The sequence below is a fragment of the Somniosus microcephalus genome, unplaced genomic scaffold (genome assembly GCF_052327205.1).
Source record: "Somniosus microcephalus isolate GS21.2 unplaced genomic scaffold, FLI_Smic_1.0 unresolved_chr2, whole genome shotgun sequence".
Taxonomy (NCBI): domain Eukaryota; kingdom Metazoa; phylum Chordata; class Chondrichthyes; order Squaliformes; family Somniosidae; genus Somniosus; species Somniosus microcephalus.
Window position 1 is genome coordinate 17,302,578 of NW_028225180.1, and position 18,322 is coordinate 17,320,899.

The window sequence follows — 18,322 nt, forward strand, 5'->3', positions numbered from 1 at the left end:
TCTTCCACCTAGAAGGACAAGGGCAGCAGGCGCATGGGAACACCACCACCTCCAAGTTCCCCTCCAAGTCACACACCATCCTGACTTAGAAGTATATCACCGATCCTTCATCGTCACTGGGTCAAAATCCTGGAACTCCCTCCCTAACAGCACTGTGGGAGCACCTTCACCACACGGACTGCAGCGGTTCAAGAAGGCGGCTCACCACCACCTTCTCAAGGGCAACTAGGGATGGGCAATAAATGCTGGCCTTGCCAGCGACACTCAGATCCCATGAACGAATAAGAAAAACACAGGAACACTGGGAGTCCATTCAGCCTCTGGGGCCTGTTACACAGGAACAGGAGGAGGCCATTCAGCCTCTGGGGCCTGTTACACAGGAACAGGAGGAGGCCATTCAGCCCCTCGAGCCTGTTACACAAGAACAGGAGGAGGCCATTCAGCCCCTCGAGCCTGTTACACAGGAACAGGAGGAGGCCATTCAGCCCCTCGAGCCTGTTACACAAGAACAGGAGGAGGCCATTCAGCCCCTCGATCCTGTTACATAGTGTTGTCCTGAACCTACTTCTGTTTGTTCACTTGAGTAGTAACAAATTCAGTCTTCTGGTTATAAACATTTTATTCATTAACTTCAGCACAAAAAGCAATTTACAAAGTGGAGTATAGTCACAGATAGAACACGCGGGCCTAGGCATTGGGCCTTTTCGTGCTGCTTGAACAACTTTACATTTATACACTTCTTTAACTTAAAAATTAGCAATAGATTGCAAGCAAGCATCCATCAGTTATGTTGCGTATAACAATTCCCGGTTATACTTTAGCAGACACAGGGCTATCCCTTTACTTTAAGCTCAAGCGACAATAAGCAAAAACACCGCGTACGTACTGACACCAGCGATTGGTCAATTCAGCGATGACTAGACGTATGATTTCTGACAACTGACCAGGCTGCAGTTGGGGAGAGTGTGAGGAGTTAGAGGGGGTGAGGAGTTAGTGGGGGGGGGGGTTAGAGGGGTGAGGGGTTAGAGGGGTGAGGGGTTAGAGGCGTGAGGGGTTAGAGGCGTGAGGGGTTAGAGGGGTGAGGGGTTAGAGGGGGTGAGGGGTTAGTGGGGGGGAGGGGTTAGAGGGGTGAGGGGTTAGAGCATCCATAGGAGCAGATGGAGTGAATACACACGCTGAAGATGGGCTGCTGAGATTTTAGTGTTTTTAGTGTCTAAAGTGGGGAAAAAAAGGTTTCATTTCATTTCAATTTTTAAAAAGGTTTTAAAATTAAATTTAGTTCTAGTTAAGTTAGTTTAGTTTAGGTTAGTTTAAGTTTAGATTAGTCTAGACAAAGTAGAGAAGGAAAAGACCGCCAGAAAGACTACCAAAAAAAAAAAAAAAAACCCAGAGGAAAATAGAGGAAAAAAAAAAGCCAAAGCAAAAAAAAAAAGAAACAAGAGAAGAACTACACAAACCAGTGAACGGCAGCCACACGGGGCTTCAGCAGCGGTGGTTGAGTCGGCGGCATCGGGACCGAGTTCGAGGAGGCGAGGTGACTCGGGCCGCAGCCCAGCGGTCCAGCAACCGGCACAGCCGAGGGGACTCGGGCCGCATCCCAGAAATCGGAACGCAGCCCGGCAACGGGCACAGCGGAGAGGACTCGGGCCGCATCCCAGAAATCGGCACAGCCGAGGAGATTCGGAACGCAGCCCGGAAATCCAGCAATCAGCACAGCCGAGGGGACTCGGGCCACAGCCCAACAATCCAGCACGGGAAAGGCCCGAGGAGCCAGGCCAGCAGGCACAGAGACCTCTGAGGAGAAGGAGAGCAACCAGAAGGCTCGCAACCAAGACCGTGAGTACAGGGCCCAGGGAGGGAGGCCCAGGGAAAGGCCCGAGGAGCCAGGCCGAAACAAAGGCCCAGAGACCTCTGAGGGGGAGGGGAACAGCCCGAAGGCACCGGGAAACAGTGGCTCACAGACTCAGACCTGAGAAGGGTGAACCCAGGAGCCGAGGCCCAGGGACCACGGGGTCGGAGAGGGGGACCGGGAAAGTTCGCGAACAGGGAGAGGGTAACACCAAACCCGGGGCCCCAGAAAAGCTTATTCTAAGATCAACAATACTTTACCAAAAATGAGCGAATCAGAAGATCCACAACAGCCCCGCTTCCAGATTCCCCCCAACACCACAAAAAAAGCTATAAAAACGATCAAGCATGCTCAGATGAGAGAAAAACCAGAAACTCTCTTTACTGACTGTTACAACAATGGGACAAAAAGTAACCTCATATTCTACTCAGATCAGCCAGCGGCTTGGATCAGAGCAATAAAATCACACTATACCAGTGTTAAGCTAAAAAATACCGCAAATGGGTCCATAATGAAAATTAACACACCAGGAGACAGTTCAATCACGACTGTCAACGCGTACAATACCGGAACAATATTAGTGCAAGGCAACCTCGACAAATTTGCAACGGCCTTCAGGACACTGAAAAGATCAACTACGAGGGGAATGAACAGCCCCAGAGTGGCCCGCACTCCCCCCAACATTGACAACTTACCAGGAGAAAATCTGCATGGTCAAGGGATGAACGAGCCACACAGTTCAAACCAGACACTAACCCCGGGGAACCACAGCCACACGATACAACTGACAAACCCCAGCATAACTACCACGGAGGAAGCCACACATAGTTCCCCTACCATTCCCAGCCCAACAAGAGAAGAGCAGCATAGCCAGGAAGTGAGTGAGCCTTCCAGGGCCGACCAGCTTAGCCAGGAAGTGAGTGAGCCTTCCAGGGCCGACCAGACACATACCCCGGGATCACACAGCCAGATACAACCAAAAGATAAATTTTATCAATTAGAGATAGAGATGGTTAAACTTAGAGAGGAGGTCCTCAAATTGAATGACAAACAAAAGCAGGAGAGGGAGAGACACAAGAGAGAGCTGAATAGACTTGATAACCAGGTGAATCTACTTAAGAATCAGGTGAAAGAGCTGCAGGAAAAAGAAGAGAGCCATAGAGGAGAGAAAACACCATTAGACCAGCAACCAGAGACTAGAGATAAGACAAGACAGAGCCGGACGGAACGGCTGCACTCCCACACGGAACAAAAGCAACAGACACACAATACAAGGGGTGCCACACAGACCGACCAGCATACTGATTCGCAATCTTCCCCCACCACCGGGGAACCACAAGCGAGCCGCTCACAAGAGGTACGCACACACCAGACACCCCAGCCCAGCACACACACTATGAGTCCAGGCGAAAGCCACCAGACAGTAAACACAAACAAGGCTGACGTCGTAATACTCATAGACTCAAATGGGAAATTTCTATGGGAGAAAAAGCTCTTCCCTAGAAGTAAAGTAGAAAAGATTTGGTGCCCAACAACAGACAGAGCCATGGGATGGCTGACCAAAGCCAGATTAGGCTCCCCCCAACACATAATAATACACACGGGCACAAATGACCTAAAGGCCAAACAGAAAGAGGTAGCAACATCGCTCAGAGCAATGATTAGGAAGGCAAGCAGTACATTTCCAAACACTAGAATCACTGTTTCCACAATATTGCCGAGAACAGACTTCAACAACAACACAATTCATGAGATAAATGCCAGCATAGCAAGAGACTGCGAATCAAACCACAACGTACACCTGGCCCAACACCCCACCCTCGATGAAGAATGTCTTTACGACCACGTCCACATCCAAAGGCAAAAAATATCGATCTTTGCTAAAGCCCTGAAGGACGTCGCTTTTAACCGGGTCCATACCCAGACTCCAAGAGGACCCCCCCCCGACCACCAGAGATCAGCGGGGTACATATCAGGAACACTACAAAGACCACCACCACACCAACCGAGACCGGAGAGGATCCCCATGCAAAACAACATTATCAGACCTGCACCACTCCTGTCCCACAGGGGAATAGGACCGCTACCAGCCAGACAGAGGGAGAGATGCACAGGACGTACGCAATACCTCAGACAGAAACAATCCATTAAGAGACAATAAGCAGATGTGCAGCAGCATCTACTTCCGCCTTATGGATCAAGGACTAATTAATAGAAAGAACTGTAACCAAATTGTATTAACTTTTGTAGACAACTGGGGTGATCTTTTTTTTCCCCACACTTAGACACGACAAACACGTACCACTCTTTAACCTATCATAGAAAAAGATAAAACTTAACATGAAATCCTTATATATTTCGACCTGGAATATCCAAGGTCTACGCTCTTCACTGCGAGAAGTGAAGAGTAGGACCCCAGAGTTCATAGAGGAAACTAAAGATCTAGATATTATCATTTTACAGGAAACTTGGTATAAAGGAAAAGGACACACCGGCTGTCCCCAAGGGTACACTGAGCTAGTGGTCCCCTCCAATAAATTACCAAGTGTAACCCAAGGCAGAGACTCCGGAGGCATACTGATCTGGTTTAAAACAGAACTTAAGAATTACATCAAATTTATAAAAAAGGGCGAAAACCATATGTGGCTCAAACTTGAGAGGGAGATTATCTCAAACACCCAAGATGTGTACATTTGCGCACTTTATATCCCTCCAATCGATTCCCCATACTACAAAGAGGACACCTTCTCCAACATGGAGGGGGAAATTATCCAATACCAGGCCCAGGGGAACGTGTTGATCTGTGGGGACCTCAATTCAAGAACGGGCGAAGAACCAGACTTCACCAATAATCAGGGAAACAATTACGTATTCAGCAATAACCACTTTGACATCCCTTCCCTTCCATACAGGCATAACTGCGACAAGCAGACAAATACCAACGGTAAACAGCTACTACAACTCTGTCGAAACCTGGGTCTGTACATTGTCAATGGTAGGTTCATAGGAGACCTCCTAGGAAGATCGACCTACTGCTCACCTCTTGGCTGCAGCACAGTAGACTATATGATTACAGACTTGGACCCATCCTCTTTCAGAGCATTCACAGTCAAACCACAAACAACACTGTCAGATCACAGTCAAATTACCATGTTTCTCAAAAAGACAGAAACAAACAACATAGAAACACAACCCAGTAAACTGTACAACACCAAAAAATCGTACAGATGGGCCAAAAACGACACGGAAAAATACCAGAAAACAATTAGCAATGCATCAACTCAAGCTCTCTTAGACACCTTTCTGGATAACATATACACTCACAATAAAGAAGGCGTAAACCGGGCAGTTAGTAAACTAAACAATATTTTTGATAATTTGGCAACAAATGCAAACTTGAAAGCTCGCAAGAACAAACCCAAAACAAAAAACTATGAAAAATGGTTTGACCATGATTGCCATAACATGAGGAAAAAACTTAGAAAACTATCAAACCAAAAACACAGACATCCAGAAAACGAGGAATTACGCCTTACTTATTGTCAGACGCTAACACAATACAGAAACACACTCAGGACCAAAAAAGAGCAATTTATTAAGAATACACTCAGCTCCATGGAGGAATCCATTGAGTCGAATTGTTTCTGGGACAACTTGAAAACACTACACAAAAAACAACACGACGATTTGTCCATTCAAAATGGGGACACATGGGTAAACCACTTTGAAAAATTATACCAGAAAAACACACTAGGACCAGAGCAACACCAAATACGCAAAAAACTTGAAAAGCTTGAAATGGCTATAAAAGATAACCAAAACCCGCTAGACGCCATAATAACAGAAAAAGAACTTCTTGAAAAACTCAAGGACCTGCGACCAGGAAAAGCTTGCGGGACAGACGGCATACTAAAGGAGATGATTAAACACGCAGACGACAAACTGAAACTGGCTATCCTAAAACTCTTCAACTTGGTTCTGAGTGTCGGTTATTTCCCTGACATCTGGAACAAAGGACTCATAACACCCATATACAAAAGTGGGGACAAAATCGACCCAAACAACTATCGAGGCATCTGTGTAAACAGTAACCTGGGGAAGGTATTCTGTAGCATCATAAACAAAAGACTTATAAACTTCCTTGAGGAGCACAATGTCTTGAGTAAAAGCCAAATTGGATTCCTGCCAAACTATAGAACATCCGATCATATCTTCACCCTACAGACCCTAATTGACAAACACGTTCACCATAACAAAAGCAAAATCTACGCTTGCTTTGTAGATTTCCAGAAGGCTTTCGACTCCATCTGGCATGACGGTTTATTCCTGAAACTTATCGAAAGCGGGGTAGGAGGTAAAACATATGATGTAATTAAATCAATGTATACAAACAATAAATGTGCAGTTAAAATTGGAGACAAACAAACAAAATACTTCCCACAGGGGCGGGGGGTGACGCAGGGCTCGCCAATCTCACCGACACTCTTTAATATTTACATTAATGGATTGGCAAAACTACTTGAACAATCTACAGCACCCGGCCTCACCCTATATGAATCCAAGGTTAAATTCCTCCTCTATGCCGACGACCTGGTTCTGCTGTCACCAACTAAGGAGGGTCTACAGCAGAACCTGGACCTGCTGGAGTCGTACTGCCAGACTTGGGCCCTGACAATAAATCCCCAAAAAACCAAAGTCCTTGTGTTCCAGCAAAGATCCAAACAACATGGACCCACAATAAATTTCACAGTAGGAACAACCAAAATTGAACAAACCACTCACTACACATACTTGGGCTTAAAAATCAGTTCTACGGGAAACTTCAAACTGGCTGTGAATGAACTGAAAGAGAAAGCAAGAAGGGCTTTCTATGCCATCAAAAAATCAATCCAAATAGAAATCCCAATTAGCATTTGGCTCAAAATTTTCAAATCAGTAATTGAACCAATTGCACTCTATGGCAGTGAGGTCTGGGGACCACTAACACAACAAGATTTTGCAAAATGGGACAAACACCCAATTGAGATCCTACATGCGGAATTCTGTAAAAGTATCCTCCGGACTCAAAGGAAAACAGTAAACAACACATGCAGGGCGGAACTAGGCCAATACCCATTAATAATCACTATCCAAAAAAGAGCCACCAAATTTTGGAATCACCTACAAATGAGCAACCCCCAATGCTATCACTACGACGCCCTGAAATGCCAAGAGCTGACCATAAAGAAGAATACCCTCAGTCAACTAGTCCTGGGACTCAGTGAAGTAACTAATAACAATACTAACAAGAACCAGCCCCAGGACAGTGACAGGGTAACACAAAGAATTCGACCCAACACAATCGTCGCTAAGCAAAAGGAAAAATATCTGACATATTGGGCAGAAACAACAAAAACCCAAAGCAAACTCAATTGCTACTTGGCCCTAAACAGACAATACAACATAGCTGATTACCTGACCATGGTAAAGGATAACAAACTGAGAAGAACCTTGACAAGGTACAGACTTAGCGAACATAGCCTAGCGATCGAAAAAGGCAGACACAGGCAGACCAGGCTGCCAAGAGAAGACAGGATATGCTCTCACTGCAGTCAGGGAGTAGTTGAGACAGAGATGCACTTCCTCACAGCCTGTGGAAAATATCAGGGCATCAGAGAGAATTTCTATCAAAAATTCTCACAAATATGCCCTGAATTCAGAAATCTGACTGACAACCAAAAACTCCCATTCCTACTGGGGGAGGAGAGAAGCTGTGTAACACTGGCGGCACACTATGTTACAGCTTGCCATGAACAGAGGGACAACCAGTAAACTAAGACAAGAGTATATATAAACAAGGCGAAAATATATTTATAAACTCAGGGATATACCTGTTTATACACTGTATGAATGGAACCGCGTTTATGTGTTCAACCACAAATGTATTTTGATGCTTTGGCAACATAAGATGTACCTTATCATGCCAATAAAGCGATTTGTATTGTATTATTGTATTGTATTGTAGAGGCGTGAGGGGTTAGAAGGGTGAGGGGTTAGAGGGGGGAGGGGTTAGAGGGGTGAGGGGTTAGAGGGGTGAGGGGTTAGAGGGGTGAGGGGTTAGAGGGGGTGAGGGGTTAGAGGGGTGAGGGGTTAGAGGGGTGAGGGGTTAGAGGGGGGAGGGGTTAGAGGGGTGAGGGGTTAGAGGGGTGAGGGGTTAGAGGCGTGAGGGGTTAGAGAGGGTGAGGGGTTAGAGGGGGTGAGGGGTTAGAGGGGTGAGGGGTTAGAGGGGTGAGGGGTTAGAGGGGTGAGGGGTTAGAGGGGTGAGGGGTTAGAGGGGTGAGTGGTTAGAGGGGGTGAGGGGTTAGCGGGGGTGAGGGGTTAGAGGGGTGAGTGGTTAGAGGGGTGAGTGGTTAGAGGGGTGAGTGGTTAGAGGGGTGAGGGGTTAGAGGGGTGAGGGGTTAGATGGGTGTGGGGTTAGAGGGGTGAGTGGTTAGAGGGGTGAGGGGTTAGAGGGGTGAGGGGTTAGAGGGGTGAGGGGTTTGAGGGGGTGAGGAGTTAGAGGGGTGAGGGGTTAGAGGGTGTGAGTGGTTAGAGGGGGTGAGGGGTTAGAGGGGTGAGTGGTTAGAGGGGGTGAGGGGTTAGCGGGGGTGAGGGGTTAGAGGGGTGAGGGGTTAGAGGGGTGAGGGGTTAGAGGGGTGAAGGGTTAGAGGGGTGAGTGGTTAGAGGGGGTGAGAGGTTAGAGGGGTGAGGAGTTAGAGGGGTGAGTGGTTAGAGGGTTTGAGGGGTTAGCGGGGGTGAGGGTTTAGAGGAGTGAGGGGTTAGAGGGGTGAGGGGTTAGATGGGTGAGGGGTTAGAGGGGGTGAGTGGTTAGAGGGGTGAGGGGCTAGAGGGGTGAGGGGCTAGAGGGGTGAGGGGTTAGAGGGGTGAGGGGTTAGAGGGGTGAGGGGTTAGAGGAGTGAGTGGTTAGATGGGTGAGGGGTTAGAGGGGGTGAGTGGTTAGAGGGGGTGAGTGGTTAGAGGGGTGAGGGGTTAGAGGGGGTGAGGGGTTAGAGGGGTGAGGGGTTAGAGGGGTGAGTGGTTAGAGGGGGTGAGGGGTTAGCGGGGGTGAGGGGTTAGAGGGGTGAGGGGTTAGAGGGGTGAGGGGTTAGAGGGGGGGAGGGGTTAGAGGGGTGAGGGGTTAGAGGGGTGAGTGGTTAGAGGGGGTGAGGGGTTAGCGGGGGTGAGGGGTTAGAGGGGTGAGGGGTTAGAGGGGTGAGGGGTTAGAGGGGGTGAGGGGTTAGAGGGGTGAGGGGTTAGAGGGGTGAGTGGTTAGAGGGGGTGAGGGGTTAGAGGAGTGAGGGGTTAGAGGGGTGAGGGGTTAGAGGGGTGAGTGGTTAGAGGGGGTGAGTGGTTAGAGGAGTGAGGGGTTCGAGGGGTGAGTGGTTGGAGGGGTGAGGGGTTCGAGGGGTGAGGGGTTAGAGGGGTGAGTGTTTCGAGGGGTGAGTGGTTAGAGGGGTGAGGGGTTAGAGTGGTGAGTGGTTAGGAGGGTGACAGGTGAGGGGTTAGAGGGTTTGGGGTTAGGGAGGTGGGATTCAGTCACTGCAGTACAATACAATACAATACAATACAAATCGCTTTATTGGCATGATAAGGTACATCTTATGTTGCCAAAGCATCAAAATACATTTATGGTTGAACACATAAACGCGGTTCCATTCATACAGTGTATAAACAGGTATATCCCTGAGTTTATAAATATATTTTCGCCTTGTTTATATATACTCTTGTCTTAGTTTACTGGTTGTCCCTCTGTTCATGGCAAGCTGTAACATAGTGTGCCGCCAGTGTTACACAGCTTCTCTCCTCCCCCAGTAGGAATGGGAGTTTTTGGTTGTCAGTCAGATTTCTGAATTCAGGGCATATTTGTGAGAATTTTTGATAGAAATTCTCTCTGATGCCCTGATATTTTCCACAGGCTGTGAGGAAGTGCATCTCTGTCTCAACTACTCCCTGACTGCAGTGAGAGCATATCCTGTCTTCTCTTGGCAGCCTGGTCTGCCTGTGTCTGCCTTTTTCGATCGCTAGGCTATGTTCGCTAAGTCTGTACCTTGTCAAGGTTCTTCTCAGTTTGTTATCCTTTACCATGGTCAGGTAATCAGCTATGTTGTATTGTCTGTTTAGGGCCAAGTAGCAATTGAGTTTGCTTTGGGTTTTTGTTGTTTCTGCCCAATATGACAGATATTTTTCCTTTTGCTTAGCGACGATTGTGTTGGGTCGAATTCTTTGTGTTACCCTGTCACTGTCCTGGGACTGGTTATTGTTAGTATTGTTATCAGTTACTTTATTGAGTCCCAGGACTAGTTGACTGAGGGTATTCTTCTTTATGGTCAGCTCTTGGCATTTCAGGGCGTCGTAGTGATAGCATTGGGGGTTGCACCTGATGAGACCCCCAACTACCCCCAGAATGACTAAGATCCCCAAAGCGGTCAGTAACCAGACCCACCAGGCGGTTTTGGTGGCGGAAACGATCAGACGACCGGTGCCGTCTGACTTCAGCTCCAGATCCACCTTCACTCCCTTGTAGCCTGTCGAGTCGAGGGTGTATCTCTTCCCTCCTGACGAGCCTGTGATTTTGAAAATCTCATAAGGTGGGATCAAGACCTCCTGTTGCGACGGATTGAATGAGAACCTTTGGAGGTCGACACCGTACGATATACATATTACAAAGAAAGTGTTTGTCCCAAACTCCTTAGCCTCTGCCTCACTGAAGGAAGTGGAGGCAAATATTCCGAACCTCATCTCTGTGTCCAGCATCCCAGGGATCTGACTCTCTGTCCCCCGATACACCAGCCGCCCAATGGAGCTGTTTCTCAACTCGTCCAGGGCGACAGAGAGAAGGTAGTGAAAGCTCTTCAGGTTAAAGCAAGCATTGTATATGTTGAGGTCACCGCCATAGCTTCGAACCTCTTTGTTCAAGCTACTATACAAAGCTCCACCAAAGGTGTAGGTGGCCATGGCGATGACATGCTCCTCTCGGAGACCACCAGCCACTTTGAGATTCTTCTGTTTCCAACTGGCTTTTTCCCAGATATCCTTAAATGACTCGTCAACCTCCAGCTCTGTCCGCAGGGATCTTATCGCCAAGTCATCGGACGCCTTGCTCCGAGAGAAGTACAAGGCGGCAGAATTTTCTTCCATGTTCAACTCTGTGCTTTGAGTTAGCCTCGGACAAACGACACCCTCAGGATTCACGGGTAAACTGACCAGACTCCTACCGGCCAATCAGAAAGACAGAACTCCAATTTATAACGCGCCCTTTCGACCTCAGGATGTGCCACAACGCTTCACAGCCAATGAAGTGCTTTTGAAGTGTGGTCACTGTTGTAATGTAGGAAAAGCGGCGGCCAATTGTGCACAGCAAGCTCCCACAAACAGCAATGTGAAAATGACCAGATATTCTGTTTTAGTATTAAGTGACATTGGTCAAGGAATAAATATTGGGCCCCAGGACACGAGGGAGAACTCCACTCTGCTATTCTTCCAATAGTGGCCGTGGGATCTTTTAGGTCTACCGGAAAGAGCAGACGGGGCCTCAACTTAATGACTCGTCCAACAGTGCAGCGCTCCCTCAGTACTGCCCCTCCGACAGTGCGGCACTCCCTCAGTACTGCCCCTCCGACAGTGCAGCGCACCCTCAGTACTGCCCCTCTGACAGCGCGGCACACCCTCAGTACTGCTCCTCCGATAGTGCGGCGCTCCCTCAGTACTGCTCCTCCGATAGTGCAGCGCTCCCTCAGTACTGCCGCTCCGACAGTGCAGCGCTCCCTCCGTACTGCCCCTCCGACAGTGCGGCACTCCCTCAGTACTGCCCCTCCGACAGTGCAGCGCTCCCTCAGTACTGCCCCTCTGACAGCGCGGCACTCCCTCAGTACTGCCCCTCCGACAGTGCGGCGCTCCCTCAGTACTGCTCCTCCGATAGTGCAGCGCTCCCTCAGTACTGCCCCTCCGACAGTGCAGCGCTCCCTCCGTACTGCTCCTCCGACAGTGCAGCACTCCTTCAGTACTGCCCCTCCGACAGTGCGGCGCTCCCTCAGTACTGCCCCTCCGACAGCGCGGCACTCCCTCAGTACTGCTCCTCCGACAGTGCGGCACTCCCTCAGTACTGCCCCTCCGACAGTGCGGCGCTCCCTCAGTACTGCTCCTCCGACAGTGCGGCGCTCCCTCCGTACTGCCCCTCCGACAGTGCAGCGCTCCCTCAGTACTGACCCTCCGACAGTGCAACACTCCCTCAGTACTGCCCCTCTGACAGCGCGGCACTCACTGAGTACTGCCCCTCCGACAGTGCGGCGCTCCCTCAGTACTGCTCCTCCGACAGTGCGGCGCTCCCTCAGTACTGCTCCTCCGACAGTGCAGCGCTCCCTCAGTACTGCCCCTCCGACAGTGCAGCGCTCCCTCAGTACTGCCCCTCCGACAGTGCAGTGCTCCCTCCGTACTGCCCCTCCGACAGTGCAGCGCTCCCTCAGTACTGACCCTCCGACAGTGCAACACTCCCTCAGTACTGCCCCTCCGACAGTGCAGCGCTCCCTCAGTACTGCCCCTCCGACAGAGCGAGAGAGAGACTGAGACCCACTGAGCCACGACTGACAGGTAGGAAAGAAAGTCATTGATCAGGAACATGTGTAGCAGGAGAGGACAAAGGGTTTGGGGAATTGAAGTCAGCATTGTGATACTCACAGGACGTCAGGAACAGAATGTGAAACAGCCACTCCATCTTTACTTCAACACAAAGATTTCGGCAATAAACCAACTTGTCTTCACAATCACGTACACACTGCAAGAAATTAGTCGCTCAGCTGAATTATTGTAATCCACGTGACAAAGTGAAACCACTTCCTCCTATCTAAAACTTTCCACCTTGCATCTCACACTTCTGACTGGTCTGTGGGCAATGAATAAATGCACACTGTCTCATTGTCCTCTCCACTTTAAACAACTTCTCACTGTTGTAAGATTCGAAATTTTCAGTAATTAATCACGCAAGAAAATAGGGTTAATAAGACAGTTTATTGACCAAAAGTAAGTTTGTACAGAAAAACCTTTGATAAAAGTGTTGTGTATGTAATATGTGTGCTACTTTGAACCTATGGACAGGACTGCACTACTTGTAGGGCGTAGTGATATGCAGTACCACTCCTGGCCATAGGGGTATAAATAGTACTGTGGGTACTGATCTCCCCTCAGTTCCCGCCTGTGGGCATGAAGTAAAGACCTACGTATAGTCCCTACCTCCAACCAGTAAAGACCTGTTTGAGTTATACGTTTAAGTCTTTGTGTTAATTGTTCAATACAATACACATACTTAACACTGGCGACGAGTCAGGTTCTTACCCTGCGGCAGTTGAAGAGAGGTTTCAAACATCACCACCCCACTAGAAGTGACAGGCTTTAGGACTCTGAAGCCTCCATCAGCGACTGAGCACTGGAGTGCAGCAGCCATCCTGGCAGCTTCCAGCGACTGACAGAAGTCTTTCTGCAGTTTCCTTGTTCAACCTCGGTGGTGGGGTAAGCCGTGCAGCGTTGGCTGCAAAGACAGGGCTGGGGAAGTTGGAGAAGATAAGGGCGATCGCAATCCCTGATAAGAGCCGCGGTGAAACGCGCGAGCGGGTAAGCCAGAGCCCGGGAGGGAGCGAGCAAGAGCCGCGCGAGCGGGTGAGCCAGAGGCCGGGAGCCGCTTCAAGTGCGAGGCGCAGCGCGGGCCAGCGATCGGGACCAAAAATAAGGGCCGCACTCGGACTGAAAGGCGCGGCGGCTGCAGATGCTCAAGGTGCGAGAGCCGCGGTGCACAGCGCGGGCTATCGATCATGGCGAAGATAAAGGCCGCACTCGGGGGCTGAAGGGAGACGGCGTCGGGGGACGGGTGAAGACCGCCAAGCGCGGGAAAACCGCCATTTTGTGGGCGGAGGACGACGGCAAGAGCGGGAAGCCGCCATCTTTGATAACAAGTAAACAAAATAAAATCTGAGAAATTGCAAATCTACAATGCCTAAACACGGGAATATTAGCACCTTTGATAGTGACCTCGAAGATTGGGCCATATATGTTGAAAGAGTAAAAAATTATTGTAAGGCCAATAAAATTCGTGACCAAGATAAAGCTCTAACATTATTAAATTTAATGGGTGCGAAGACATACGGGCAATTGAAACACCTGTTATCACCAGATGAACCGGCGGATAAGACGTTCGATGAGATTGTTACTGTCCTGAAAGATCATCTAAACCCCACGCCGCTGATGCTAGCGGAACGATTTAAATTTTATGACAGAAGGCAGCTACAGCATGAAAGCAATGCTGAATATTTGCTGGAATTGCGTAAATTAGCGAAATATTGCCAGTTTGGAACGGGACTGACAGATGCACTACGAGACAAATTTGTGTGTGGTTTATTTAAACAGGATACACAAAAGCGACTGCTCGAGGAGAATGAGCTGACGCTTGAGAAGGCGGTTACTATGGCAGCAGCACACGAAGCCGCAGCGAGAGGCACGGCAGTAATGCAGCTACGGTCACCGGAGCTCAGTGCACACAAATTGGGTGTGAGTTCTGGCAAATGTTATCGTTGTGGAAAGACAATGCATGATCAGAACCAGTGTTGGTTTAAAAACCAAGAATGTAGAACTTGTGGTAGGCTTGGACATATAGCTAGAGTATGCAGGTCAGGGAAGAAGACCAGCAACAAGAAGTCACCGCAAGGAAAATACGCAAAGGTACACAAGGTGACCGAACAGGAGTCCGATTCAGATGCTAGCAGTAATGAACTGGCTAGCTTAAGCTGTAATGAACTGGCTAGCTTAAGAGTACTCAACGCTGGTAAGGGTGCAGACCTCCAGACAATTTGGGTCACTCTTCAGATAGAAGGAGTCCAAGTAAAACTGGAATTGGACACTGGATCGGCATTGGCGGTCATAAATAAGAAAGATTACGGAAAGTTATTCCAACATATTCCCCTACAGGATACGGGGATTATATTGAAAACATACACGGGGCAAAGAGTGTACCCCATCGGGAAAATAGAGGTTGCAGTGGTCCACAAGGGCGAAGACAGTCAAATAATGGACTTATATGTGATATCTGAAGGAGGTTCTCCACTACTAGGACGGGAGTGGATTAGGAAAATGAATATGGACTGGCATTTCCTACAAACAATAACGAGTGAGAACTCGGTGAAGATAGTCGGCCCAGACTCTGGAACGGATGATGGTAAGCCCAACTCAGGTGCAAAAGACAAAGTTTCAGCACAGAATTCCACTGAGCAACAACAACATAGTTTAACTGTGGATTCTGAGTCTGGCAAGTCTACTGATGTGCCCATTTCTGAGGGACACCGGGCTCGAACTCAACTCCATTTCAAACTACAACAGCAATTAGAACAAATGCTTCGCCGTTTTGAGCAAGAGTTGAATGCAACGAAAGAGTTCTTTGATATAGAGTTGGAGAATCTGGAAAGACAACAGAAGCAGCTGATGGAGAAAATGGAGCAGGAGCACACAAAACGTCTGATGTCAGAGGAGTTAACGGTCAGCCAACTCCTGCATATGCTGAAGGACAGGACTCTGAAATGGGAAAAACTTGAACACGAACTTCAATATTCAAACGAAAGGGGTTCGGAGCTCTCAAAGGTTATTGGAAGAGCTGAGGTGGCAACACAGACTGAGATGACTGCAACAGAGCAGCCCTTGGATGCCAAAAGTACGCTAACTCACGTCAACGTAGAACAACAGACCGCTGAAACAGCTGCTCCGGTAGAGGGGTTGAATAGTCCGATCAATCAATCTCCAAAAGAAGTTGAAGTAGTAAAATCTCAAATGAGGTCATTAGTAAACGACTTGCTGAAAGCCCAGAAAAAGCTGGATGAAGAGGTACGCATGAAGAAGTCTCTTCAGGAAAGATGTCTGGACTTGGAACAAAAGCTGGCTAACGCCCAGCTGGGTATGGAGGAAATAGAAGACCCTCTCACTGGCCTAGATCAGGACGACACCGAATATTACTATGTCCTGTCCTGCCCAACTTGTAACTTCGACTCCCACCATACAGAAATCATGGAGGAGCACCGAAAGTCTACGGAACATCGGGAGAAGGTGGCTCTACTACGAAAAAAGGAGGAAGAGAAGGAGGAACTGCGCATGCAGCTGGCAGCTGACAGTGGAGCCCAGAGAGTCTCCAAGAAGCAGAAAAGGAAAAGTCGAAATAGAAGATGACCCATCTGAACCATTATTACCTCTACCAGATCACACACGTGGTCCCTCCGAACGGAGCCAATTCAGTTCGGAAGTTCAAACTGTTAAATCCATGGAAGGACTATTGAATGAGTCACTCCAGCAACGTGAACCGACTACACCACAGAGATTGAATCTGTGAACTGTTTTCCGCAGAGACTGAATCTGTGATCTGTTTTGACATGAAGTTATCTATGTATCTATGTTATTCTGTTATGTAAACCTGAAGTTATATATGTATATATGTTATTACGTTATGTTAAATGGGGAGATGACTGTAAAGCTAGGAAGGGAGGAATGTTGTGTATGTAATATGTGTGCTACTTTGAACCTATGGACAGGACTGCACTACTTGTAGGGCGTAGTGATATGCAGTACCACTCCTGGCCATAGGGGTATAAATAGTACTGTGGGTACTGATCTCCCCTCAGTTCCCGCCTGTGGGCATGAAGTAAAGACCTACGTACAGTCCCTACCTCCAACCAGTAAAGACCTGTTTGAGTTATACGTTTAAGTCTTTGTGTTAATTGTTCAATACAATACACATACTTAACAAAAAGGGCATACAAAATGGCCTCCGGACCTCGTGATCAGTTTCTGGGACCATTTGATTTCTGTTACTGCAAGCCAGACAGGCTTGTGGATTGAGGACAGTAAGCCCGCGAAAGCCAGTATCGGGAAAACGAAACTCAGGGAACTGAGCATACATATTAATTGGATTCTGAGTGTGATGAAATATTCCATTCACCACTGCCTGTGACTGAGATCGGTTTCAGTGTCATTTCCCTTCCCCCAGACCTCATTGTATTGTGTACTGGAATGTGCTGTATTGTATACTGGAATGTGCTGGAATGTGCTGTGTGTAGGGCTCCGCCCATACCTGGCCCCGTTTGTAAGCTAGCTTCAGTCTGGCCTCAGTCTCCAGAAGGAAGACATCTCTCTCTCTTACGTGTTACTTTCTAAGTTAATAAAAGCCTTGTTTTTGTTCTGCTAACTTCGAGTCTCGGAATTATTGAGGCACATCAATTTTATTAACTTATTTTTCAACACTATGGATCAACTCCTGAAACCCGAACGTTTGGATTTGGATCAACATGCTCCGGACGCATCAGCACGCTTCGGACACTGGTTTATGTGTATGGAATCCTTCCTGGACAATTCCGCAGCCGTCAAAGACGCTACGGACGCTGCGAGGATGAGACTCGGAATTCTGCGGAATTGGGTAAGCCACCAGGTTTACCCCCTCATCCAAGATGCCGAGACGTACCTGGCCGCCTGCGACATCTTAAAGGCGCATTACCAGCAGCCTACGAATGAGGTGTATGCTAGGCATCTGCTCGCTACTCGCGCACAGCGACCTGGGGGATCGGTGGAGGAGTTCCTAAGCACCCTGAAAATGCTTGGCAAAGGCTGCAAGTGCCGAGATGTAAAAGCCGCAGTGTACACTGACGAGCTTGTTTGCGATGCCTTCATCACAGGCCTCAGCTCCACTTACATCCGGCAAAGGCTGCTGGAAAAAACGGGGTTGGACCTGAAACAGGCTGCGGACACCGCGCGATCCCTGGATGTGGCCCAGAGAAACTCGGACGCCTACTCTTCAGCCCGCGCCATCCACGCCGCTACGTGTGCACCGAGGGCGCCGCCATCTTGGAAGGCATCTTCCCCGCCCGACAGCCCGACACCGGCTGGGCCCCGCTCTCCCCCCAGAAGCCCTACGACAGCCGCGACGCGTCAGGGACCCAACTGCTACTTCTGCGGGCAGCCAAAGCACACCAGAAATCTGTGCCCGGCGAAAGGCACCACCTGCTTTAAGTGCGGTAAGAAGGGGCACTTCGGGAAGGTGTGCAGAGGGAACCCCGCCGGAAAACCAACCGCCGGAAAACCCGCCACCGCCGCGTGTGCGCCGTGGGAGCGGCCATCTTGGACGCCATCTTGCCCGACCTCGTGGGGTCCGCCATCTTGTGAGCAGACAGCGTGGACGCCATCTTGTATCGATCAGGGCCCTACAGTGGCATCGGTCACAGTGGACCAGACCAGGCCGCACCCGCTATCCAGATCAATGGTGGACATCGAGGTAAACGGGTGCCGGGTTAAATGCTTAATTGACAGTGGAAGCACGGAGAGCTTTATCCACCCAGAACTGGCACAACAACTCTCCCTAAAGGTGGTCCCTACTCAGGGTACCATCTCTATGGCTGATAAAACCCAGACATCGACCATTCTGGGTTACTGCACGGTACA

General features: G+C 49.0%; 1 protein-coding gene across 1 annotated transcript; it reads right to left on the reverse strand.

Moving 5' to 3' along the window:
- Nucleotides 1-575: 575 nt before the first annotated feature.
- On the reverse strand, nt 576-12,484 carry LOC147092201 (ecto-ADP-ribosyltransferase 5-like). The gene is made up of 3 exons (XM_085975568.1): nt 12,438-12,484; nt 10,166-11,078; nt 576-629 (listed from the first exon to the last, which is right to left on the reverse strand). The coding sequence occupies exons 1-3, from the start codon at nt 12,482-12,484 to the stop codon at nt 576-578; spliced, it is 1,014 nt and encodes a 337-aa protein (XP_085831694.1).
- Nucleotides 12,485-18,322: the final 5,838 nt, after the last annotated feature.

Coding starts and splice junctions, on each gene's coding strand:
- LOC147092201 (XM_085975568.1), bottom strand. CDS start 12,484: ATGTTCCTGATCAATGACTTTCTTTCCTACCTGTCAGTCGTGGCTCA. Junction 11,079..12,437: donor TACCTGTCAGTCGTGGCTCA/GTGGGTCTCAGT, acceptor ATTGGCCGGTAG/GAGTCTGGTCAGTTTACCCG. Junction 630..10,165: donor AGAATACCCTCAGTCAACTA/GTCCTGGGACTC, acceptor TTTGTGCTGAAG/TTAATGAATAAAATGTTTAT.